General features: G+C 38.7%; 1 protein-coding gene across 11 annotated transcripts in view; it reads left to right on the forward strand.

Moving 5' to 3' along the window:
* The first annotated feature begins 6983 nt into the window (after window positions 1-6983).
* The window catches only part of LOC110680453 (voltage-dependent calcium channel type A subunit alpha-1-like), a 49768-nt gene continuing 29395 nt past the window's right edge, over window positions 6984-27356 (forward strand). For 10 of the 11 annotated variants that reach the window (XM_021856254.1, XM_021856256.1, XM_021856253.1 and 7 more), the window contains exons 1-5: window positions 6984-7141; window positions 7238-7510; window positions 17712-17809; window positions 18217-18372; window positions 18443-18672. In XM_021856254.1, the coding sequence (XP_021711946.1) occupies window positions 7032-7141; window positions 7238-7510; window positions 17712-17809; window positions 18217-18372; window positions 18443-18672 (867 nt within the window). In that variant the 5' untranslated portion in view covers window positions 6984-7031. Of the gene's footprint in view, window positions 7142-7237; window positions 7511-17711; window positions 17810-18216; window positions 18373-18442; window positions 18673-27356 lie in introns of those variants that run through there. The other variant, XM_021856258.1, reaches the window with a different exon arrangement.

Raw genomic sequence — 27356 nt, forward strand, 5'->3', positions numbered from 1 at the left:
CGCACTTGATTCGCCCACCTTGCTCGCTGCGCTCCACGCCATCTTGTACCGACCGGATCCGAAGCGAACACCATCTTTGCAGGGTTTCCGTCCGGCATTCTTGCAACATGCCCTGCCCATCGCATCCTTGCAACTTTAGTCACCTTCTGGCCTGACACCAACCCCCTTAGATTTCCGGAGGACCATTCCCCCTAAATGTTCGGAGGACCAGCTTAGAGTCCTTTTCTGGCACTTGGATGATGATCAGCCGCCTCTGACATGGGGAACAGACGCTGCACACTGGGGCAGAATCGAAAAAATGCGGAAACAACCTGTAGTTCTTCGGAATGAAGAGATAGACGTTTGATGTCTTCTGCGAAAATGATCCTTCCAATAAGGCCGATGTTTTGACATAAAGTCATATTTTATAGTGTTATTTGCAAAAATGACTCAAATGCCATTTCGTCCAAATGGCAGTTTAGGTGTATGGTTTCTTCGGCAAAGTTGATCGTTATTTAAAGCTGAAAACAATTGCTGAAGATGTCAAATTTCCAAAACCCACATTTTTTTAAAAACTAACAAAATTTTGATAAATTGTGCTAAAAAACGTTATATGCATAAGTTCAGTTTAAATACCATTTATCGTCTATGGTCATGTCATTCATTGGCGTAAGGCAGAACTGGTAAGAATTTGATGGTAAAAAAAACAGTTTTATTAAAAATAACAGGGATATTACCTATGGGCTATTTTTGTAGCAACTAAACATAACTTTTCTTTTAACCATCAAAATCTTACCAACTTAGGCAATGAATGACATAATCTTAGGCGGTAAATGGTACTAAAACTGAAAAAAAACACGAAACTTATGTATTTTACATAGCATTTACATTAGCACAATTTATCAAAATTTTGTTTGTTTCTCAAAAATAGTAGGCTTTGGAAAACAGCAATTGTTTACAGCTTAAAATAACGATCGACTTTGCCGAAGTAACTATATAGCTAAGTTCCCACTCGAGCAAAATGGTTTAACATAATGAGTTTTGCGCTTAGGGCGTTTTTGCGAATAGCAAACATACAAGCAATGTAAAAAAAGTACAATTAGCTATAAGTAAACCGCAAGAATGTTCATGATTATGTTGAACTTTTGTTTTAACTGTAAAACTGTTACATTGTCATGTAAAATAATTTTGAACTTTTTTATAGGCTTAGCATACTTTCAGATCGCATAGAAAAAATATATAAAACTAGTGGTCCCGGCAAACTTCGTCTTGCCATCAAGTAGGCTGTTGAAAAATGCCCTGCAGTACCCCATACAATATGACAGTTTAGTTTTATCCAGTTTCTTCGATTTTTACGGCGCTTTTCCTAAGCTTTTCTCATGCACGAACACGTCGCATCCCCTATCGAATCCAACAGTGAAAGCATCAGGTGAGTCTGTAGACGCGTTCTCTAGCCATTTCGTGACATACAAACACCATTCCATTTTTATTTATATAGATATCATATCCTTGAAAAAATTAGACATGAATGTTCTGACCTTTCGTAAGTGGATGGCGATGAAAACACCTGCCCGCAAGAATGGCCTATACGGAATATTCCTGTTTTTTGGAAATTTTACTAAGAAAAAATCAAACAAAATTGAAATTTTACGATCAAATTTTCACCAGACCTGCTTTATGTTAGTTATTCACATAGTCATAGGCGATATATAGTATTTTAATTGAAAAATTACAAGCAAAACTCAAATATTTCGGTTTAAAGTACATTTTTTAAAAAAGTGTCAATATTTCAAAAAATAGTAGGCGTTGCAAATTTGATGTCTTCAGCAATTATTTTCAGCATAAAATAACGATCAACTTTGCCGAAGAAACCATACACCTAAACTGCCATTTGGACGAAATGGCATTTGAGTCATTTATGCGAATAACACTATAAAATATTATAACTTTATGTCAAAACATCGGCCTTATTGGAAGGATCATTTTCGCAGAAGACATCAAACGTCTATCTCTTCATTCCGAAGAACTACAGGCTGTTTCCGCATTTTTTCGATTCTGCCCCAGTGCCACATTGGTCCCAAAGCCATATCTAGGAAGACAAAAATGATTGCGCCTAAACCTTCAATTTTAGATATATGGTGTCTTCGGCAAAGTTTCTCCATATTTTTCAGACATTTTTTTCAGAGATGTGAAATTAGGGTGGCCCACATGGTTTACGAGATCAGCACATAAACTTTTTTGCTGACGCATTTAGGACCACCCAATGTTCTACAATGTTTTAGAACAACCGATTTGGAGCAACTTTGCCGAAGAACCCAAATTTCTATCTCTTGTGGTTCGCGAGTTATGATTTTTTTTTAACAAAAGAGTTAGGGTGGTACTGAAAAATCAGTTTTTTCTTGATAACTTTTTATACGATAATTTCTTGCAAAAACTTTGTTCCGAGCACTTTTAGAACTTTTGATTGCGCAACTTGCCGAAGAAACTGCTGTTCTATCTCCTATGGTTACAGAGTTATCAGAAATTTTCTTCGAAAAAATGGTTGTTTTCAAATGCCGATATCTATGAAAGGCGCAAACGGATTTTCAATCTTTTGTCGGCATTAGAAAGATTATTTCTTTCTTTGTTTATGGTGAAAAAATTGTAAGGACGTTTTTTGTTTGAAAAGATTGATAGAATTTTGAAAATGATATGTTTTCAACCGAAAATTGTCCATAACTTGAAAAATATTCGAGATAGCTCTTTAGTTTCTTCGGCAAAAAGTTGCGCAATCAAAAGTTCTAAAAGTGCTCGGAACAAAGTTTTTGCGAGAAATTATCGTATAAAATGTTATCAAGAAAAAACTGATTTTTCAGTACCACCCTAACTTTTTTGTTAAAAAAAATCATAACTCGCGAACCACAAGAGATAGAAATTTGGGTTCTTCGGCAAAGTGGCTCCAAATCGGTTGCTCTAAAACATTGTAGAACATTGTGTAGTCCTAAATGCGTCAGCAAAAAAAAAAAATGTGCTGATCTCGTAAACCATGTGGGCCCCCCTAATTTCACATCTCTGAAAAAAAATGTCTGAAAAATATGGAGAAACTTTGTCGAAGACACCATATATCTAAAATTGACGGTTTAGGCGCAATCATTTTTGTCTTCCTAGATATGGCTCTGGGACCAATGTGGCAGTGTGCGCTGTTGTGAGCAGCTCCTAACATGGAGAACAGACGGTCCAGGTTTGCAGAAGCAAAACCAAACCCCTTTCCCTGTCACCATACGACCAAAGTTCCCACCGGGGGTTGGTTACCCGATCTTCCCTGAGGTTACTCGTACCCCGACCAGTACCACGAAGAGGTAGGGTTAGAAGTTGCTGGGCAAGAAGCCAAGGACCGCACAAAGGGATCTATTTTATTCCTGCAGATACGCGAGGCACCAATGGTACGCCATTCCCAGCCATTTACCGTGCCATTTCTGTTGATATCTTCAGGTTGAATCCCTGGAAAGATTTTTTGGAAAATTTCTGGAAAAATTCATGGAACAATTTATTGTGCAATCATTGGAGGAATCACCTTAGAAATCACTGGAGCGATTCCCAGGGAATCGCCTGTAGAAATTCCTTAATATATCTCTGCAAGAAATTTAAAAGCAATCCCTGAAGGAGTTCCTACAGGATTCGCTAATTCCTGATGGATTTCTTGGAAAAAAATCCTTCAAGAAATACTGGAAGGAAATGATGGATAAATTCATTTAAGAATCTTCGAAGAAATTTCTGGTAGATTCTTGAAGTAATACTTTAAAAATTCTCAGGTCGAATGCCTCATAGGATCCTTTCAGGGATACAAGGAAGAATCCTTGCAGAAAACACTAGAAGAACCCTGAGAATAACTTGGAGGAATCTCTCAAAAAATTGGATTAATGGCTGATGTATTTATGGAGGTTTTCCTAGGGAAATCAGTAGAAGAATCACTAGAAGATTTTTGATAGAAGCAATTCCTGGTGGGATTTTTGATAGAATGCTTGAATTAATTTCTTAGGAGGGATTTATTGAGTAATCTCTTTAAGAATTTCTAGAAGAATTCCTGGTCGAATCGCAGGAATATAACCCTTATAGAATCTGTTTAGAAATTCCTGAAGTTTCGTTAAAGGAGCTCCTAAATAAATGTTTTGAGGATTTTTTTGGTGGAATTCTTGAACGAAGCATTGAATGAATCACTGAAAAATCCCTTAAGAAGATTATGGATAAATCCCTGGAGGACTCTGTAGAAAAATTACAAGAAAAATCGCTGAAGAAATTCCTTTTGGAATTTAAGGATGAGTCCTAGGAGTAAGCCCTGAAAGATCCTGGTGAGATCTTTGGGGGAGATTATGGTGATGAATTTCTTGAGAAGTATCTCAATTAGAGGAATTCCTGAAGGAATCTTTGAGAAAAATGTTATAGCAATCTCTGGAGAAATTCTTGGAGACTGAATTACTGAAGATATTACTACAGTTTTTTTTGTTGGATTAATCTTTGAAGGAATCAGTTGAAAAAACCTGAATAATTAGTAGAGGAACCTTTGAAGGTATTTCCGGAGGAATGCCACCTGAAGTAGTATGCCTGAAGATTTTTTCCCGGAGGAATTTCTGGTTGAATATGTGGATAAATTTCTAGAGGAACTATTGATACAATTTCTGGTGGAATCCCTAATAAAAAACTTTAAAGTAGCCAATAACTAGAGGAAACCACTAAAGATTCTGGATAGAATCTTTGAAGAAATTACCATAGCCATTCTCATATCGATTACTGTTCAAAATAATCCCCGACAGAGACCCCTCATAATTTTTAAGTTTTGCCGGAACACTTCGTGCGAATTTTAACTTGAATTCCTCATCAATATCCATTACTTCGGGTTCTCGAATTTTGAAAATTTTGCTCTTCTTCACTACGATTATTGCCCAAAAATCGTAGAAATATTCCCCCCACAGCCACTTAATTCGAAAAAATAACAATCACATACTCACTAGACTTGCCGAGATCATTCAAAACATGCGAAGAAATATAGTATTGCTGCAACGAACTTTGACAGTCGGTCAAACGATTGCAGCAACATAAATCGGCTTGACTAACTCGGGGGCGGAGTCAATGTTGGTCAACCTGTCTGAGCGTCTGTGGGCTGCATAACATCTCTTATCAGTGTGACTATAGAGCGCTGCATATGACGAGCCTAACCTCACTTATTTGACAGCTGCTGGTCCTGTTGTTTACGTTTCGGACTTAGTCGTTTTTTCCATCATTTTTTCATCTTCGCATTTCTATCACCAGCATGCTGATGGTGACGATTTTCCACGGTAGGAAGAGAGAATAATACGATCCGTGGGTATCTGCAGTGGATTTGACCTCTCCTCGCAGCAAACTTTCACGAAATTAAGAATGAAGTCCAAACTGTAAACAACAGGACCAGTACCTGTCAAAATTGATGCGTGACGTCACAGTGCAGTGGAGTATAGGGCTCTGCACAAAAATCATTGCCTCTCTTTCACTCTTTCACGAAATTTGTAAACAACAAGGCCAGTAAACGTCAAAATCCCATACAAAATCGAAACAGTGCACAACAAAGAGTTCTGGAAAACGTGAACTGTCAAAAATACACCATGAACTACCACCAACGGTCACATAAACATGATCTAGTTCACGGTGTGTTCTTGCTTGTTGACGAGTTCACGTCTGCGGTTCACGGATACAAGAACAGATTTTATTCTGTGTGCAGAGGCCTATTGTCGGCAACCTCATTCTCTTCGGCAGCTTTCCCATAAGAACTGCAGGCGAATCTGTTCGGTAGCTCCAAACCAGTTGTATTCATTTGAATTGATGACATTTTTCACAAAATTGTTTGTTCAGTCACGGAAATCTCGTCAGTGGGAAGCTGACAGAATAAAAAATCATCTGAATGTTTTCATTGGTGTTTTTTGATTGTAAAATACTCTGTAGAGAGCCTGATCCTGTTCTTCGCACATTTGAATCACTTCAGCAGTGGGTTTTTTACAGCTACTGTGCTCATATTTGTCCATAATATGCATCGTATGGAAGAGTTTCTTATTGCAAAGTTTCAGACGATTCGGCCGAGAAAAACTCCCCATGCTAAAGTGAACCTTGAAAGTGTCCAAGTAGCTCTGCTCCCTATTTGGAGTTTGAAATTTGGTTGCCGATAATAGTCGAATAGTGCGGAAGCCATATATTACCCAAGATGCTATTTGGTAAGGTAGCAAAAACGCTGTTCATTGCGACCAAGAATTGTGTGGTACCTATCACGGAAAAGAGTCGGATAGGCGGTCTCCAACAAAGACTCGGAAAGACCGCCCAGACAGTTACAAATACGTGATTATGATCGTTTTTGAAATCGTTGTCCATTCAACTTTTTGTTCATTCGATCTATTGTTCTTTCGGTATTTTGCGCATTCGACCAGTTGTCCTTAGATCTTTTATCTTTAGACCTTTTCCCATAGTTTCCTCAATTGGAGCTTAAACGAAAACAACTCATCAAGAATAGTCGAAATGGCATTAATTTGAATTTTTGTCCCTTTGCTGGTCAGATAAAGTAAAGTGGGACGTTAAGATTTCTAGCTATATTTTTATATGTATTTTTTTGCAAACATGTGACTTATGACTGGTTTTTGAATTTCTATCATTAATGTAATGATATTTTGTGATACAGTCAGTGAACTTTTGCTCCGCACTAGTTTTGAGCTCTTGCCCCAACGGTGGCAATTTAAGAACTGCAATAACTAAACAAATGAAACTTTACTACTTTTCAACTGTTAATCCTCTAAGGTCGGATTTTTGCCCCATCTTACTCTGTGAATTAAATGAAGTGGAAATGAAACATATCAATCGAGATTCATGAAATATTTAAAGCATATCACATACTTCTATTTATACTCTCTGACATTTTCCTACTCCAAGCAAATCGTTTATCTGATCAAACCAATATATCTTATGAATAAAATTAAAACCATCTCATTGTTTTATCTTACTGTAGGTTAGCAGCGGCTCAAGAGGCGGAGCTTCCTGGCAAGGACGACGGGAAGCAAATGGGTCCGAAGAAAGGAAAAAAGGGCACAAGTCCGAGGCATCGAACCGGTCCACCACCACCCGGACCCTCATCACTGTTCATTTTCGCAGAGGATAACTTTATTAGGAAGTAATTCGAATCCGCACTTTTCCGCTAATCCCACATTGATCCAGGATTGACTTTAATCAAATTCGTTTCTCCCTTCTTTTTTGTACTTCCCCCAAGAGCAACTAAATTCATCATAGAATGGCCGCCCTTCGAGTATGCCGTACTGTTGACAATCATCGCCAATTGCGTCGTGCTGGCCCTGGAGGAACATCTGCCGCATGGCGACAAGACGGTGCTGGCCCAGAAGCTGGAACTGACCGAGAGCTACTTCCTGTGCATCTTCACGATCGAGGCCGCACTCAAAATCATCGCCCTCGGGTTGGTGCTGCACGCCGACTCCTATCTGCGCAACATCTGGAACATGATGGATTTTTTCGTAGTGTTCACGGGGTAAGCATTCATGTGGCCGGGACCGATATCTGTGTGTTCTTTTTATCCTTCTCGTCTAGAGGCCCCAGTGATATACTTGTGTGAATAATCTATAGAAAACAGACAGAGAGTGAGTTGAGCGTCTCCTGGGTTTCGTTGAGGTGCTAGAATTTCGTTAGAAGCAGAAATATTTTTTGGAATCGACGGGTTAGCCGCAAGTGTTTCGATAGGATTAGATTTATTGCATGTAGAACTAGAGACATTTAGAACATTGTTAGATTTTAGAGGAGATATGTGTGTTGCTATTATTAGATTTTTGAATAACATATTTGAAGTTTTCAGGTTTTACGTGTAATAGGAAATATTAGGGTTTTGATATATTTAATTAATTTTATTGAACTTGTTTCTTTCTCCTTACTTGTCTTGAATCATATCGAATTATTAATTTGAACACGTGTGTTCTATGAGTCATACAATTCAGATAATGTACAAAACTGTGAAAATACATTTGAAACAGTTATGCTCCTTGGTTTATTTTTCTCATTCAAATTGTCGACCTCAGCAATCTTATTGCTCTGATAAGCGAAGCATCTTGTTGCCAAATATGAGCATTTCACACGCTTCTGGCTAGCGTATTTGTATCTGCCGCCTATGTGGAATACCTTTTAGCAGTCTCTTCAGAGGATATTCAGCATGGACTTCTTTGGTGTCTCCCTCCACGGATTCTACCAGGAATTTTAAAGAAATTATTTGTGGCACTTCTTCACATTATTATGAGCTTATAATATTTCCTAATCCAATTTTTTGTAGTCAATCATAATATTGGCTAAGATTGATATTTATTTTCTGTTAAGGATTTTGCGAAATTGTATTCCATGCTCTAAATCGACTTAATACTGCTCAGAATATACCTTCTTCTCCTTGTTGGTGGCGTAACATCCTTAATGGGACAGAGCCTGCTTCTAAAATTAATGTTCTAAGAGCACTTTCACAGTTATTAGCTGAGAGATGTCTTTGCTGAATTTACAATTTTTACATTCGTATTTCGCGTGGCATGTGCGATGATTCTCTAAGCCTAGAGAAGTTCAGGAAAGTTCCGTTACGAAACTACCCTGTACCGACCAGGAATCGAACCCTGACACCTTCAGCATGGCTTTGCTTTGCAGCCATGGACGTTACTTTAGGCTAAGGAAGGTTCCTAAGGCCCCACTTAGCATTACATTCGAATCTTTTCTAGATTTTTATGAATTACCGTTCTGCCTCAAATTCCGAACAGACTCATATTCCAAACACTCGGTTTTCGTAAGGCGGTTTGGTTGAAATGTTTCGCTGAAATATGTCGCTAAGTTATTTGAAAATGGTAGTCAATTGCGATTCAATTCTACGTCTTCCAATATATTTTATACCTCGGGAGAAGTGTTGATTTTCTAGTTCAAGTTCACTTAAATTAGCTCAGATAAATTTGTTTACGAAATTATGCATTTGAATACGTGCTGTTCGGAATTTGAATCAAAGTGTTCGGAATATGAGACAAAATGAACACAGTGTTCGGCATTTGAATCAAAATGGTGTTCCATACTATTACGTGAAAACAATAAGGTACCCCGGGGCAAGTAAGAATCAGGGGTAAGTGGGGCGTTTCGTCATAGCTCACTTAAGAAAAGTTTTTCATGGTGGTATTCTTCTAGAAAGTTGAAGATACAATGACAAGGAATATATTTATTACTAAACATATTGTTATTTTTATTACCGTGTGGTTCATGTAACAGTTGTCAGTTCAGCGCCATTTTCAACTTGCATGATACATTGTGACACGTTTCACGTCTTGCATTGACTCGCAAAAAAATGTGTTATAAATCGAATTTCCATCAGTAAGTTACAATTTTAAGTATTATTACAAGCTGCTAACGATAAACCAATATTTTGTTTTCATTTCATATGAAATTTTCGATGGTCTGTCTTACCCCAAAATATCTTTGTACCCGGGGTAAGTGAGATCTATCAAAACAAAAACCAGAATCAAAAGTTTTCGTATACGTTTTATACATTTTTCTAGAAGGAAGAACTAAAACATTCAAACAAATGATTTTTATCAAAAAAGATCAATCTCAAATTACGTAATTGCTAAGAGAGAAAAGAAAGGTGTAGAGTAGTGTGTGATCCTTTGACCGTGACGCCTGCTCCTGCGGGGGCGGGTGATGCGGGCAGAATCGATCATGTTACGTGAGTAGTGCAGTGAAAAAGTGTGTAATATTTTGCGGTAAGCACAGTATGCCTACGGAAGAAACAGCATTACATCCTGGTAAAATCATTCTTTATTATTTTTTACTTACCAATTACCATGCGAAACTAAATACGTGCCAGGGTCGACAATTTAATTTCGATTCGGGAAGTGTAAAAATATTTCAGATATCCATTTGATATCTGGGTGTTTTTATGCGGGGCTTACTGTACCGAATTCCGTGAAAATTTGCTGTTTTGTTCCTTATTCGAAATAAGGAAACACGTGTATTTGAATTTTTTGATTAGGGTGATCATTTCCGAAATAAGGTGACCAAAAAAATTTGCGCGATTTTGCTTAATTTTTATTAAAAAAAAATATAACTTTTGAACCGTTCGACCGATTTTCAATCTTTTGGACGAAATGAAAGCTAATGATTTTGACTTTTCAGGAAAAAATATATTTACAATTTTACAAAAATTGTTTTTTTACATGAAAAAAAAATCACTAATTTACGTTTTTTCATGGTTTGAAGGCCTATATTGCCGTTATACGCATAATTGTCCTATGTTACTTTTTGTGCATTTTGACTTTTTGTCATCAAACAGTTTATTTTTACGTATAGTTTTAGAAAACACACACCGAAAATTAACTTTGTTCGTAAACTCAATGAAAAGCAAGCCAAGTCAATTTGTCCCATTGTTGAATTTTCACGCATAACTGTCCCACTACTGTATTTCTACGCATAACTGTCACACTATACAATTCGCTGCGCTGATCTAGAACAAAATAGTCAGTAGGCAGTTTTGAATTAGCTGGTGTTAGGGAAAATCGTTTTGAACACCTTCTCACGTTGGCTTTACATTCCATGTGGTACACAACCTGTTTTATGTGTATTATCGGGATGCATTCATCATTCATGCGAGTCTGACGTCAGATTTGATTGAAATTTTCAATATCAAATTTTTATTTCCCATCCGTTTATCAAGGAATTTCAGTTGAATTATCAGGGTCGATCACAAAATTCTTCTAGTGTTTGGAATCGCGGTCATCGATCAAAAATTTACCGTAATTTTGGATTTATCACAGGGAGTAGTGAAATAATCCCACTTGAAGAATATGTAACCACTTTAATTTCGAGTCCATGGCTTGCGACTAATTAACTTCATGATTTAGCAAACCAAGTCTAAATAAAAATAGTTCGACCGTTTTTGGATGACTTGGCCACATGCTGGGTTGTTCCGAATACCGATTCCCTGGGGGAAATGGCATCAAAACCGTCAGTTCTGAAACCTAGCTGGCAACATCAAACTACATAAATTCCCAAATCCAGGCTTAAGAAGGGTAATTCAAAGGTTCTTGGATAACTTGATAACATGCCAGGTTGTTTTGGATACCCTGTTCTCCAGAGGAGCTGACCATTATATTGGCGGTTCTGAGACCTATCTTGCGACTTATCAAACTTGATAAAGTCAAGAAGAAGTCAAAAGAAGAATAGTTTAGGAGGTTTTGGATGACCTGGCCACATACTGGGTTATTCCGGATTATTGGTTCTTCGGTGCAAGTGGCAAATATGTTGGTGGTTCTGAAGCTTAATTTGCGATGTATCGAATATCAAGATTTCGCCAAACTAGTCCAAAGAAATGTCAAATCGTGTGAAGATTTGTGTCGTGAATTTTGAGTTAAATATTTACTCCGCAGAATAACCTTGACTTCGCAGATGAGTTTGGCACATGTCACTTGAGCCGTCATTTGGTGCCTTAACATTATCTTGAGGATGTACGGCCTCTTTATTCGGTACAATCTATACGTAAGAACGGTCATCTACAGCAGTATGCTTAGCACATAATTGGTCACTACTTTCAGTGGGACTGTTATGCGTAGAAATTGACCAAAAACCTCGTATTTCTAGGCATAACAGTCCCACTTTGAATTTTGTAGCTAATTTTACTTTATTTCCATAATAAAAACTCTTGACTCTAATGAACAGGCCATTCTTTATACTATTGTAAAGATTTTAATTTAATTTACCTCATACCTGGTCAATACGAGGCCTAAATGTGTTAAAATCTTTAAATGCGTTTTTCTCGATTGCTTATTTTGGAACATGGGACAATTATGCGTATAACGGCAGTATAGGGGCTATTGCTATTCTAAAGGCCTAAAGAGGCTATTGCTATTCTCATTTTTTCTAGAAAGTTCAGTTAATTTTATATTCACTGTCGAATTTTCAGCGATGTATGTTTTTTTAGTTTTTGAGATATATTTTTTTGAAAATAAAAAATCAGTCATTTTTCATCGGCACACACTGTAGGTCTCAGCGCATTAAATTAAAAAAAAAATCGTATCTTTTGAACACCTCAACCGATTTCCAATCTTTTTTTATGGAATGAAAGCTTAAGATTTCAACTTTTCATAGAAAAAGATTGGAAATCGGTTGAGCTGTTCTATAGTATTGATTTTTTTTAATAAAAAATCTAATATGCTGAGACCTACAGTGTGTGTTGTTGAAAAATGACTGATTTTTTATTTTCAAAAAAATATATCTTAAAAACTAAAAAATATACATCGGTGAAAATTTTACGATAAACGTAAAATTTTTTGAACTTTCAAGAAAAAATAAGAACAGCAACAGCCCCTTTGGTCCCGAGGCCTTCAAAACGCGAAAAAAACGGAAATTATTGATTTTTTTATCTAGAAAAACAATTTTTGTGGAATTTAATATTTTTCCTTAAAAGTCAAAATCTTAAGCTCTCATTTCCTCCAAAAAGATTGAAAATCGGGCAAACGATTCAAAAGTTATAATTTTATAAAAATAAAAATTTGGCAAAATCGCGTTTTTTATGGTCACCCTATTTCGGAAATGGTCACCCTACTCAAAAAATCCAAAAAAACGTGTATCCTTATTTCGGATAAGGAACAAAATAGCAAATCTTCACGGAATTCGGAGACCCACTAGATCGGTTTTTCGTGGAATGGCTGTATATTTTTATGAAAACTTGCTAAAAATTTCAAAGAAGATTTTCTCAAAACTAGGTTGTTTTCCACTGACACCCCTTTGCTTATAATCTTCTAATGTTCATGCCAATCGTTACTACAAGACTAAGAAGGCTTTCCGTCTTTACTGGGCTGGTAGCGACTGAATGCCTTAAAAATAGGAAATTAGAAACCTTTTGCCTGGAAAAAGTGACCTTAAAGGAATCATTAGGTGGCCAAAAAGAGACCAAAATAACAAAACCTTATAAAATCCATGAGATAAGAGTTTGATTCTTCATAGCGTCAGAGTAGTCTGTCCAAGATCTTACATTTCTTAATTCCTGTTACATAATTTTCTCTAGGAATTTTATCTGAAATGTATTCTGATAAAATATTCAGATATTACTCCGGAAACTTCTAAAGGAGTTTGATGAATTTTTCTAGAGAATTTCTCCAAGAATTTTGCTTTGAATGCCACAAAAATTCAACGTGGATTTACCCAAGACAAATTCTACCCAGAATGAGTTGAAAAAAAATAAAAATCGTGCTCAAAAATCTTCGAGTTTGATTAAATTTTGCACATGTGTTTTGTTTGGTAGAATAAGTGTTTTCCGTAGAATAATTGATTATTTTGACTCAAGCGTAACTTTCGAAAATGGCCTATATATTTTTGGCATGCAACTTATTTGACAAATTCTAACTCCGAAACTGTTGATTTTAGAGTAAAATGCTCTATAAAGAAGTTGTAGTGAACCGTTTGGACTATAAGAAAAATATACATTGAAAATATTTTTTATTTATTTTCATTAAAAATTTAACAATAAAACTTAGATTTCAAATTACACAAAAAACTCATTTTTAATATTTTTTAAGTTTTCGTCAAAGAATCTTGATATAAACAGATGTTTGGGACAAAGTATCATGATGGAGAAATTTTTAATAAAAAGTTTTTAAATGACCGATTTTCAAAATTTTTATTTTTTGACAATATAAATACGTGCAACAAGAATCTTGGAATAATACTAAACCATAATGATTATCTTGATCATTTCTCTAGAAGTAGCCATTTCCGAATTATCTAAAGTTTTATACAAAAAGTTGTGAATTCAATAAAACCTAGGTCATTTTCATTAGTTATTCGCGATTCTCCATCAAGGAAAATAAGTAAGCGGAAAGAAATATGGTCTTAACTCTCAAAAACGTATTATTATTGATGGAGAATCACGAATAACTAATGAAAATGTCCAATTTCATTATTTAATTTAAAATGTTTTGCATTAAACTTGACATAATTCGAAAATGGCTACTTCTAGAGAAGTCATCCAGATGTTCATTCTAGTTTAGAATCATTTCAAGATTCTTGTTAAACCATCATAACGTATTTATTTAGACAAAACCCCAAATTTTGAAAATCGACCAAAAGTTGTTCTTGGAAAAACTTGTTTATTAAAAATTTCTTCATTATGAAAATTTGTCCCAAACATCTGTTAACTAGCAAGATGCTATATTGGAAATTAAATAAAATATTAAAAATAGGGCTTTTTGTGTAATTTATAATTTAAGTTTTATTTTAAAATTTTTCATGAAAAAATATAAAATATTTTTTTCTGTGTCTTTTATTTTCTTGTAGTTTAAACAGGAGGTTTACTGTAGTTGTAGTTATTCATAGAACATTTTTCAAAAAATCGACAGTTTCGGAGTTAGAATTTTTCAAATAAGTTGCATGCTAAAATGTATAGGCCATTTTCAAAAGTTGTTCTCGAGTCAAAATGATCGATTTTCGGAAAAAAACACTTATTCTACCATACCCGAAACATATGCAAAATTCACTGCAAATCGAAGATGGTCGAGTTCTGTGACTGACCGATTTGACATGGAATTATTCCCTAGGGGAACCACAGAAATGGAATTTCTCCAAAGAATGTTTCAGGAATCATCGAAATTCCTTAAAACAAATATTTGTGAAATTGTCCAAGAAAGTCATAACTTCTCTAAAGTTTTATCCAGTGATTAATCCGTCTTTTCCCTGGGACATCCTACAAGGTTTCTGGTCAAAACATCTTTTAAAATTGAATCAATAACTTCTCCAAAAATATCACCTAGAATTTTTTGAGATTTTCAATAAAACTGTCTTTAAGATTGCAACTAGAGATTTCTCTATAAATAGCCTCAGCAATTGCCCCAGAGATTTTTTCTAAGGTGTTGGGGCGCCTGGTTGCTTCAAGGCAAATGGTCAGAAATTTCACTAAGAACTTTTTTTTACTTCACTTGACTTACGAAATTGTATGCTGCAGCGTTCCAGAAGGCATCCCGTTTTAATAGCCCTAAACGATTGTTTGGATCCTTCTAGAACGCTGCTGCCATGGTGAAGACGTCGATACCTAGATGATAGGCCTTTCCATTTGACGTTTATAATCAGCTGATCTCGAAGCACTTTGACAGTTCTTCTATGGGAATGGCAGGTCCGTGATAGCACCGGTCATCCACCGATGTAAACAAATGCATAGACGAACTTGTCAAATGAAAAGGCCTATTGGCTGTTTATGTACATCGAGTCACAGTGTACTATATTGAGAAGGTGATGTATTCCGAAAACTGACAGCTGCTTGACGACGTCATTCCTATCCATCTCGCACAAATTTGTGAAAAAAATGATCTAGCGGATGGTATATGGTACGATAGGAGTGACGATAGGAGTGTTTACAATCAAATTTGATGTTTACACCAGTAAATAGCCTGCCTTGATAATTTTTATGCCGTGCATCGGGTGGATGACTATCTGATGAACATAATGTCAAATTTGAATTTCTTCCCTGTTGCTATAATTCGTTGATTTTATCAAGAAATTCTTGAATCTTTTTTTTAAGGACTCCAGGGAAATGTCTTGAATTTTTTTTTCTGAAAAAGTCACTTTCGTAAGAAAATCCTGAAGAAACTAACTAATCTCATATAAAACTAGTGGAAGCTTTAAAGTCACTCTGTATGAACAATGATCTCTGATATAACGCCTGGACGCTTGAGGAAGTTTTAGAAGATTCCCTAGATAGTTTGCTAAGATAATCTAGAAAAAAAAAACAATCTTGTGATAGTATTTCGCAGGGTTTTCTAAAAGAATTTCTCGAAAAACATTGGACAGGATCTCTATAAAAATATGTGTAGGAATGATCGGAAGAATTATTTAAGAATTTTGGATTTCTGTGAGGTATCGTGGATGAATTCTTGAAGAAATTCACATAAACATGCGGAGGAATTCTTGCAGGGTTTCTTGAAAAAAACCTCTCAACTTTTCTCCTGACGAGGAATTCTGTATAGATCTTCTAGAGTAACAACTGGAGAATTCAGTTGAAGGATTAGTGAAAAAATATTTGGTGGGAATTCTAAGATAGTTTTGGAAAAGAAAAATAATGTAATGCATGAGGAAATTACTGGAGGTATTAGCTTTGGAGTTCTTAAGGATTTCCTTGAACAAATTCTGGAGAAGTTCTTTTATATCGTTGGTTGGTCGACTGTATTTTCTCGTTGATGATGGATTGGCTTTTCAGTCTTGTCAAGACAAGACTGAAAAGCCAATCCATCCTAAAGAAGTTTTAAGCATCCTTTGAAAGATCTCTGGAAGAATATCTGGGAGAATTGGTTTAGAAACCTCTAATCTAGAAAGCTATGAATAAGAGTATATTGACACCAAGATTGACACATACCTATATTGAGATATTCGGTAATCATGAAAACAGTTTCAACAGTAAATAAATCGCAGTCGCTCTGCGAACGTTTGTAGTATACATATGAGATGGATGGATATGGATTTTAATTCAAAACTTGTAACCTTCTCAGTTATTGGGTCACCAAGTGGCTCGGTAGTTTAGTTGGTTATGTGCTCGTCTACTTTTATGCTAGTCCTAGGTTCGAGTTCCAGCCGAACACGTGGATTTTTTTTTTAGAATTTCACCCATAGTTTATTCATCTTTACCACACATAATGAGTTAATTAATTTTATGAATAAGATTTTTTGTTAAAACTGTTTCTACAGTTTCAATCAACGTAAGTACTTTTTCGATCAACGTAGCTGACCAGTTCATAGCACACCTGAATTGATCCACACTTTAGAACCAATTGGTATGGATCGTTAGAGACTAGGGTTCCATGTTATGTAGCAACCTTCACTGGTAGCAGTTCATCCGAAGAAGAATAAGCACCTCCATGATCACGATCGTGAATGCAACACGTAAGCATTACGGCTTACTCCAGAACTAAGGCTAGGTGACTTCGATGTCTGTTCAGTGTAATTACAGTGATTCAGCTTGCAGGGAATCTATACATTATAACTAAAAATAACAGATTATTTCTCAGGGAAAGGGTGTAGAGTAGTAACCAAATTGTGTAATAATATAAATATTCAAAGGATAGATCGGAGATAAACTCAGGAGATTTTCAATACGAAGATCCCATCTGAATAAAACCAACAGCAATTCGAAACCAAATCAACGGATTCAACGGAGATCGATGTATCATCAGCTAAATTCCACCGCCAAACCTTAACGGAATACTGAAATCCATGTAGTTCTAGGATTCTGAGGAGCTTCACAAAGTGTGTTGAATTTTCTTGATCGATCTTGAATCCAAAAGGAATAGAGAGAAATCAAGAAAATTTTGGAGAAACGCCTAAATGCAACAAAAGATCCTACAGCTCCCCAAATACTAATCCCATGCATCCCTGAAATCCTTAAGACGCGGCAAAACAAATCTCTTTTTCAAAAATAAATCTTATTGAACCCAATTTGGATAGAAGAATAGATTAGAGAGAGACTGATAGGGCTTGGAATTTTTAGATAGAGCCATGACAATCGTCTTGGTGTTAGTTTACTTGTCATTATACTAGCTAGTTTAATAGACCAGTAAACTGGAACCTTGACGAACATGAATCAGATAATTTTCGAGGTAGGATTTCCCAACAACCACTATTTTTCCTCATCACCTCAAACATCCCAACTCGCACTAAATCCGATCTGAATTATCGTGTTTTTATAGGCTCATCACGTTGCTCCCTCTTCCGCTCGATATAGATCTCAGAACGTTAAGGTCGATTCGTGTGTTACGACCTTTGAAATTAGTTTCTGGAGTTCCTAGTGAGTAGAATAGTATACCAAGCTAACTTTTAAGTCACTACCGCTCACAACAAGCTACGGAACAGGCCCACCTGCCCTGATCCTTGTTTTTACGTGTTCTCATGATTTGGTTATCACTGTCCATTTGGATCACCCACCGCACTAGATACTTCTTCACCCATAGTTGTATCATCCGTAGTCAATTTTACGACGATAGACGTGTTTATTTTAAAGGATTCATAGAGTTCATCGTTTTTTTCACCCACCTTTTAAGTACTTGATTTCAACATTATGCTTGTTTCTATTTTCTGAGTGAACATCATGCTGAATTAGAACCTTTAGTACTAGTGAACCGTAGACAATCCGTGAAATGTTGTTCATTTATGAAGTCATGCTAAAATTATTTTCCCATTTTATCCACCCTCAAGGTCTACAAGTCGTGCTGAAGTCCATCATCAAAGCGATGGCCCCGTTGCTCCAGATCGGACTCTTAGTCTTGTTTGCAATCGTTATATTCGCAATTATAGGATTAGAATTTTACTCGGGTGCTTTGCACAAAAGTTGTTATAGCTTAGAAAATGCCTGTAAGTAGCCGGTGGTCACCTGGTGTTATCCGATCGAGTTCATATTGTAACTCATTGTTCTCATTTTCAGTTGAAATTGTTGAAGAAGGTGACATGCCGACGCCTTGTTACGACGACGACGACACGATGAACGTCGAACTGCCAGCCGGAGTGCATCTGTGCAATCACAACGAGAGTGCATGCATCGAGCAGTGGGAGGGTCCCAACTACGGCATTACGAACTTCGACAACATTGGCTTCGCTATGTTGACCGTGTTTCAGTGCATCACGATGGAGGGCTGGACGTCAACTATGTATTGGGTAAGTTCTATGACATAAACTTAATATACAGGGCAGTGCGATATAAGTCCGATTAGTTTAATATTCAGCCAGTTGAGGAATATACTCCAAACTTAAATATCTCAAGGTAAGGATCAGCTAAAAATTAGTGTTTGAAAGCGAAGTGCAACAGAATGGATCAGTTGTGTCAGGTTCAAGATCAAGGAAGGTCTATCAAAAGCTCAACACAACCCACAATGAATTCGAGCTGCGAGCCGAGATATATGCAGGGATAAGGATAGAAGCATCTCAAATGGTGGATAGAGTACTTCGTTGAACATCGAATGATGCTGAGAGCGCAGGCAATGAGGGTCAAGACAACGGAGGAAATGTCAATGCCAGTGCTGCGGACGATAGGAAGCATTCATACCGCACTTTGATGGAGGTTAAGGATGCCATTCATTAACGCAAGAACAATAAAGCTTCTGGTAAGAGCTGAAATCAACAAAATGAGCCCGGAGAACTTCTACAGGACGCTCATGTGCACTTCGTTACTCTACGACGACTCGTTCTCCGCTGCAGCTTTTCGAGCTCTTCTGGATGACTAGTTGGATGCCAAAGTTGGTCCAGCGATTCCGGTTGGAGGATGGCTTCCGGTTCACTGGTGCCTCGGCGATTCAAAACTGCTTTGTGACGATTGATGCTACTCGGCCTGCTCAGCGACTCAAGCCGGTGATACGTTACGTACTACTCAGAGTAGTCCCCGGCTGTGGATCTATTCTATTCCGATGAAGATTTCCCCGGTGGTGAAAGATCTCCCGAACCGATGATAACCGGTAAGATGCCAATGTCGGTCCTGTGATTCCGGTGTAGGCATGCTTCCGGTTCACAGGCGCCCGACTATCATTTGTCGGTGCATAACACGATCTACGCAACTAGTCCCCGACGGTGGACTTAACCTGCTTCAAAGCTAGACGGGAAGATGCTGAGGTTGGTCCTGCGATTCTGGTGAAACTACACACTTAAATTATTTTACGGATTCCTGTGAGTGGAGTACGGTAATTTTTTCCAATATTCGGTAGAAAATCACCGTAATCCGTTAACCTTTCGGACGTCGCGCGAATTTTTGTTGGTTTTGCGAACATCCCAGGAATATGAACACTTAGAAAAATGTAGTCTTCGGAAAAATTGTTCAGTAGCTCAAAGGCTATCATTATTTGAGCCATGACATTCGGGATTTTGCCGCTAGGCGGCGCTAGTGAGCATGAAACTTTTGTTTCGCAGATCTCAGGATCCTGACCACTTAGGAAGATGGCGTCTTCGGCTAAGGTGTTCGGTTATTCAAGGACTATCATTGTTCGAGCTAATTGATTCAAAATTTTGCCTAGTGAGAATACAATATTTGTTTCGCAAATATCTCAGGAGCCTGATCAGTTAGAAAGATGGCGTCTTCGGCAGAGTTGTTCAGTAGCTCAAGTTCTTTCTTTTTTTAATCCTTAAAAATTGAGATTTTGTAAAATAATGATGCTCCCTGAGCTTCTTAACAACGTTGCCGAAGGTGCCTGTCTAAAAAGTCAAGATGCTGCAGTATCCGCAAAACAAAAATTTCATGCTCACTAGCGTCGCCTGGTGACAAAATATCCTATTTTTGGTCCAAATAATGATATCCCTTGAGCCACTGAACTACTTTGCCGAAGACACTATCCTTCTAAGTGATCAGGCTCCTGAGATATCTGCAAACAAAAGTTTCATGCTCACTAGCGCCGCCTAGTGGCAAAATTTTGAATCAACTAGCTTGAACAATGATAGTTCTTAACATACTAAACAACTTTGCCGAAGACACCATCTTTCTAAATGGACAGGCACCTGAGATATCTGCAAGACAAAAGAAAAAATTCTATGCCCACTAGTGCCACCTAGCGGTCAAATTCCGAATTAAATGAGGTACCAGCAGATAGCGCTTCAACTTCAGAATAACTTTACTAAAGACCCCAAGTTTCTATATTATCTGGATTTTGAGATATAACGATTTGAAACTGTGGTTTCCTTGAACCGTATATAATGCATTCATTATTATGCGACTTCCATGTACATTTTTTGAATTCACTTTAGTATAAAGGGTCATACTGTAAATAAAAACTGTCGAGTATTGTTCTTAAGAAGATTCTTGAGGAATACATTTTGGTTTGGTGTCGATAGATATCTCTGTTGCAAAATGATAGCATATAAATCACAACTGTTGTACAAATTACAACAGCGCGACAGCCCGAAGGTTAAATTCCGTCGAAATACGGTGTTTTATTTCACTGAACTGTTCAGCTGTTGAGATTACGGTGAAATTCACCGTAGTGTGTTTAGTGTGTAAACACTGACGACCTTCTGCCGGTGCTACTACGTGATGTACTCAACTAGTCGCCAACGATGGACGTAGTCTATTCCTACTAATCCTACTGGAAGGATTTTAACTGTGATTTTACTGAGAAAGCCATAAAATCTAATCCTACTCCTACCTACTACTTGGTTCTCAGCGCTGTCGCCCATTACTCCTTTACTCCAATGTGCTTTAGAAAGCGCTTCGATTGGTTTGCTTATTATTCGACGTTGATCTCGAAGTGCTGAATCGCCTTGCAGTTGCTTACCAGCACCACCTCCGTTTTGTGATGAGCCAACTGCAGCTGGACTTCAGTCAGCCACGATCCAATGATGTCTAGCGATTCCACCGTCAGCATCTCCACATCCTCCGCAGTCTCGCCAGCTATCGCAAGAACGACGTCATCTGCGAACCCGACGATCTCGACTCCATTCGGCAATGTTGAACCAAATATGGAGTCCTGTGGAACTCCCTCCGTTACTTGGGTTGACATTCGTTCCTGGTTTGTGTCGTAAAGTAGCTTTGCAGAACTTTACACAGATATTCATAAACCCGCATTCCTTGTAGGACTGCGACGATAGCCTCCTAACTGGCACTGTTGAACGCGTTCTTAACATCTATCGTTACATGCGCAGTCTCCGATTGTCTCTCTTCTTCTGCTTGGACGCATCCACCGTCGAAGTCTTTTTACGAAATCCGAACCGCCTTTTCGACAATCCGTTCTCGCCTTCCGTGTAGATCGTCAGGCTGTCAAGGATGGCCATCTCCAGAAGTTTACCAAGAGTATCCAGCAAGCATATTGGTCGATATGAAGCAGGATCTCCTGGCGGTTTTCCCGGTTTTGGCAGCAACACCAGCTTCTGCATTCCTTCTGTCTGAGAAGCAGCCTTCCGCAAGACACTTCTGCAGCGTTATCCTAAATATATCTGGCAAAGCCAAGATTGCTGTCCTTAGCGCTATGTTAGAGATATCATCAGAACCGGGAGTTTTGTTCAGCATCAATCCTTTTACTACCGTTATAGCTCGGCTTTAGAAGCTTGGATATAGGAATTTTCTTCATCTACGTCAGAGTACGGTGTGGTTGGCAATGGGAGCCCAACACTGTCAACTTCAGTTTGTTGGAGCACATTTGAGCTGGTGTTACTGGGCCCTTAATCTTTGCCATCACTAGGGTAAATTATGTATTTTGGACAGGCTAAGGATATGTCTGGAAACGGCGATCGATTAACTGTATTAGATACTAATATTTTATTGGGTAATGTTACTGATATGCTCAATGTCCTAGTATACTTTGAGTTTCTGGTAAGTAAAAGCTTACAAACTGTAGCATTTGCTTCCAAAATAGCGTTTTTCAGCGGCCTGTCTATTATACATTTCGGACACCAAATATACATTTTGGACATATAAATACATATGTGAATATAATTTGGACAGGGGATTTATCTCAATATCCATACAATGGTTTCTTAAAAAGATGATCATATCATAAAATTGTAAGAGTATACATGTGTCTTATGCATTTTTCGCTTATTGGATGTATATATTAGTGATAATCAATAATATCATTAAATGTAAGCAAATATCATCAGATCCACAAAAAACGCCTGCAAGTATGCATGCATACGACTTTCCAGTGTGTTTCATCGGATGACCAAATTATATCAACTGAACAAAAACCATAATCTATTTTGGACATCACCTGATTTAAGCCTCATATACTCATATTAAGATTTTAGATGAATTTAGCTTAAATTTTAGACATATTTTATTATGTTGCTACTTTAAAACTTTTTATGAACGCCAATTCTGAGCGCTTTTATTGCATTTAATGTATGTTCTTGTGATGCATATCCTCTTGCATTCGTAGGTTTCACAGATGTTCTGTTTAAACAATTTACAATTTTGATATTTTTGAAGCGAATTTCTGATTGTTATGAAAATGGTCGTCATTAATAAGTAACTTACTGTATTAATAATGCAATACATGATTTCTCGTCCGTATATTCGCCACCATCTCATTGGAAATGAGCATAAAACGACTAGCCTGTCCAAATTATATGCATGCCCAAGTTATATACGTTACCCTACTCGATAGGCGTTGCCCCAGGGATTGGCGTCAACTTCTCGGCACAACTCCTTGTACCAGTTCGTTTTTTCGTCGCTATATCATGTTTGAACGCGGCTCTGATCAGTCGGTATGTCACCTTAGGTGTCGGCCAGGGTAGACGCGTCACGCGAAAATCCTTTGGAGTTTGACATTCCATTATTAATAATTGTTATTCCCAACATCCAGGTGTACTAGGTGTCCTCCTCGGATGGCGTAATAGCTGCACATGAAGATTGCGTTAATTTTGACGATCACAAAACCCTCATATGAGCGTACGACTACTCCCTGTCTGGGGAATCGGCCCATTACTTGGATTGCCGTCGTCTCTGCCCTGTCTGCTACCTAATTGCCGTTACCGATATGGTGGCCGAAATCCATGCATCTGAAGCATTTCTCCACCGAATTTGTCTCTCGAGGGATCAGTTTCATCGGGCAGACCGACCACCCCACCTTGACTTTGCCAGCCTCGACGTACCAAATGTACCATGTTTTTTTGTATGTATCTAGGAGTTTAAAAATCTTCTAAAGACTGGCCTGTTGTGTGTATTGTTCATGCACATGCCAGTGTACAGATCTGTTTGGTGCTGTGTGGGATTCACTTTGTGCCTACCCACAAAAAAAACTCTCCTAGGTTTCCACCTTGCAGTATTACTTCGAAGGAGAACTGTTATGTGTTGTTTGCACCGCTTTGTTAGATTTCAACGTATTCTATCATTAGCATGCTAAGTCCTTTGGCTCCTGTTAGTAGCTAGTAATGCTCTCATTTCGGCCATTCAGCGACCCAAATTAAGCCATTTGCCCATCATGCTAAGACCTTTGGCTCCTGCTAGTATTATTGACAACGTGCTATGCTTTCGCCATTCAGCGAGCCTTTTAGCGTAACCTACTGCCGCCATCCAACGACCCATCTTGGAACCAGTTGCTTCTCAACGAAGAAAGTTACCCCAACACCGACCGTGAGCCATTTAGCTCTCGAATTTTTCGACTCTACTCGTATTCTATTCTGGCAATCCTCGTCGGTGAGTCTGCCTTATTCCGAAGGAATTCACTGCGAAACCGACCGTGAGTCATTTAGCCCCCGATTTTTCCACGCCCTCATAAAGAGCCCGGTGGCGGATCTACCCAACTCTGTCAGAGCTCCCCGCCGTACGACACCCGGCCCGAATTTTACCGGTAATCATTCATTTGCTGTTTGCTCCATTTCTGCTGGAGAAACGACATTTTCTTCACCTTTCTTTACTGCATTCCAGATATTTTCGTCACTACACATTTTGTCCACGATGTTGCTCACTCGGACGTATTCACCACTGAAAGTTTTCATCTCTCTACGCTGCGTATCGAAGCGCGGGCACTCGAAAATTACGTGTTCCGGCGTTTCCTCTACATCGCCGCACGTCGGCGATCCAACATGGTCGAACCTATGCAGGTACTGTTTAAAACTGCCGTGGCCTGATAGCAACTGCGTTATATAGAAGCTGACTTTTCCGTGTGTCCTGTTCACCCATTTCGACAGGTTTGGAATAAGACGATAGATGCCACTTCCTCATTGTGTCGATTCTTGCAGTCTTTCGAACTCCTCTGGTGCCCCTTGCATCGTAGCACTCACAATCTTCTTCCAAACGTAGCCAAGGGAGCATGCCGGCTATGACAAATACCGCCTCCGACGATATGGTGCGGTAGGCACCCGATACCAGCATGGCCATCAGCCTGAACTTACTGGCAAACCGAACTCGATTTCTCTTCGTCTTCAGCGCAGCTACCCCCGCTGGACCAGCGTACCTAAGGATGGATGAGGACACGCTAGCCAATAACCTGCTCTTGCTATTGTTTATTTCCGAATCGTTCGGCATAATCCTGGACAGTGCCGTAATCACTGTATTACAGTTGAGCCGATTATCGATCATTACGCCGAGCTGTTTCAGTTCACGTTTTGAGGCTATGACGCATTCCTCAACTGTGATTTTAGCCATCTGAACCATTTTACAGTTGCTGACGAGCACCAATTCCAACCAGGCGCTTTTTTCGCTTTCATTCTTTTGGCCGCGCTAAGGACTACGGTATCTTTACGGTACGTACTAGTGGTTCCTTTGTCTGCTAAGTCTACATTCAGTTTTGCGAAGGCTTCGAACAGACTACGACCTCTTGAGTTGGTAAGACGACTGCCCCACTCTACCGTCCAAGCATTGAAGAAGCCGGCTATTACAAGTAGTCTCCGATCAGTTAGCTGGACAGTTAGTTCATTCAGCATCTGATTGTACTGTTCTATTGTCCAACGAGGTGACGCGTAGCAGCTGCACACTAGTACTCCATTGATTTTGGCGATTACGAAGCCTTCGTTCGCCTGGATTACAACTTCTTGGATAGGATACTTCCCCATCGTCCATATTGCAGCTGCCTTCGCTTTATCTGCGATCCAGTTACGATCTCCATGTGGTATGCGATACGGCTCAGACAGGATAGCTACGTCACACCGTCTACACAGTTTACTTCTGTCGACACCTTTGCAGAACTGGGCCAAATGGCCATATTCTAGGCACCTGTAGCGACCTGAGAGACGCTAAGTGTCCGAACATCCGACCTTAATTTTGCCGGTTTTCAGCGCTTTGTTGGCTGCGTCTAATGGAAACTATATCGACGCTATCTGCATTCCGTACGGTCCTCCCCAGACAACCAGAAATCGCATGAAAGTTCACGTTACAACTCGTTTATTAATACTAATTACATCAAACTCGCAAAACACCTTGGATAAAGTCGTCAGATTGATGAGCTTCTTCGCATAAAACACTTCTTTTCTGAGTTCATTTGTACATTTTGTCTCGTCCCGTACACTCGTACAAAGTAAGTCGAATCAATTCGTAGCAGCTGTCGAATCAACATTTGTTATCATAAGTTAAGTCGCATAAGATCACAGGTTAGTTCGGTAGAATATTTATACACTCGCATTGTATGTTATTATTCATCACATAATATATGCACGCATATCGCCTCCACTTTTGTACGTAGAAGGCCATTTCGCGACTTCTTATAAGTGAAATGTTGCACATACAAAGCCTCCAGGTGATTTCGTTATACGTACATTTTGGTTGTCTGGGTCTTATCAAGCGTATTGTCATCTCCACACCATCCAGATGACATTGCTCTATCACCACGGTTCCTACCGGTCCCTTCGGTGGTGATTTCGTTCAAATCTTTGCAATGTAGTATCAGTGTAGGACTGAATGCTGTCAACTTCTCGTCCATTTATCTCTCCGTAATACGCTGAGCTTCACCGATCATCGAGTTCATCGAGTCCTTTTTGATTCGATAATCATGTCCCCTGTTTGGGTGCGTCTGATTTTTTGTGCGTCAGCACCAAACTCCTTGAATTGCGGGTCTGTTTTCATGGCTCGCAAGACTTCGGCGCATGTACCTTCGCTTGCTTTTACGACGACCGCTTCACCTTTTCCTTTCTTCCAGATGGGCTTTTGCTTTGTCGCGTTATCCATCCATCTCCTGTCTTTCCTGCTTTGAACCATCCGCCAAGGGGTGTCACCGCCAGTTGCTTGGTCCATCGGTCTTACATCTCCGCTCTTTTGTTTCTTTGATGCTTCCAATCTTTCTTAATATGATTTCAGCAGCTTCTGCACACCGCACCTCCTTTTTCCAATTCTTGGTGGCTTATCCAAGACTATCATGGGTTTTTGTCACGAGGTCGTTACACGCTCAAAAAAGAATTCCGGACAACGTGAACTGACAAAAATACACCGTGAACTACCGTCGCGTTATCATGAAAGTTCCCGGAACCAGGCAACACATTCATCTAAACATGATCTAGTTCACGGTGTATTTTTGCTTGTTCGCGAATTCATGACAGCTGTTCACGGATGCGAGAACGGATTTTTTTTTCTGTGTAATGTCCTTATGCACGTTATGCCTCGTATCGACATACTCGTGGAGCTCATCGAACAGGGTTTTCGCCGCTTCCACCTTCGATAGTTTCGGAAGTAAATTCCATACGATTTGCAACGGCTGTTGATGTTGCGTCTCTTTCTATTCTTGTTCGCTTTGCTGCTTATCGCGTATTCCCTTCTACGCTTTTGCTGCCCATGCAGCTCTTGTTCACGCTTCTGCTGCTCCAGCTGCTGCTGTTGCATCCTTTCGTTTCGCTATGTCGGTGACCACTCTTTGCAAACGGATTCGCCGCATCTCTTCCGTCATTGTTGTTTGAAGTATCTCTTTCCATGCTTTCAGGGTCCCCCCCCTGCGAAC

This window comes from Aedes aegypti, unplaced genomic scaffold (genome assembly GCF_002204515.2).
Source record: "Aedes aegypti strain LVP_AGWG unplaced genomic scaffold, AaegL5.0 Primary Assembly AGWG_AaegL5_hic_scaff_1418_PBJ_arrow, whole genome shotgun sequence".
Lineage (NCBI taxonomy): Eukaryota > Metazoa > Arthropoda > Insecta > Diptera > Culicidae > Aedes > Aedes aegypti.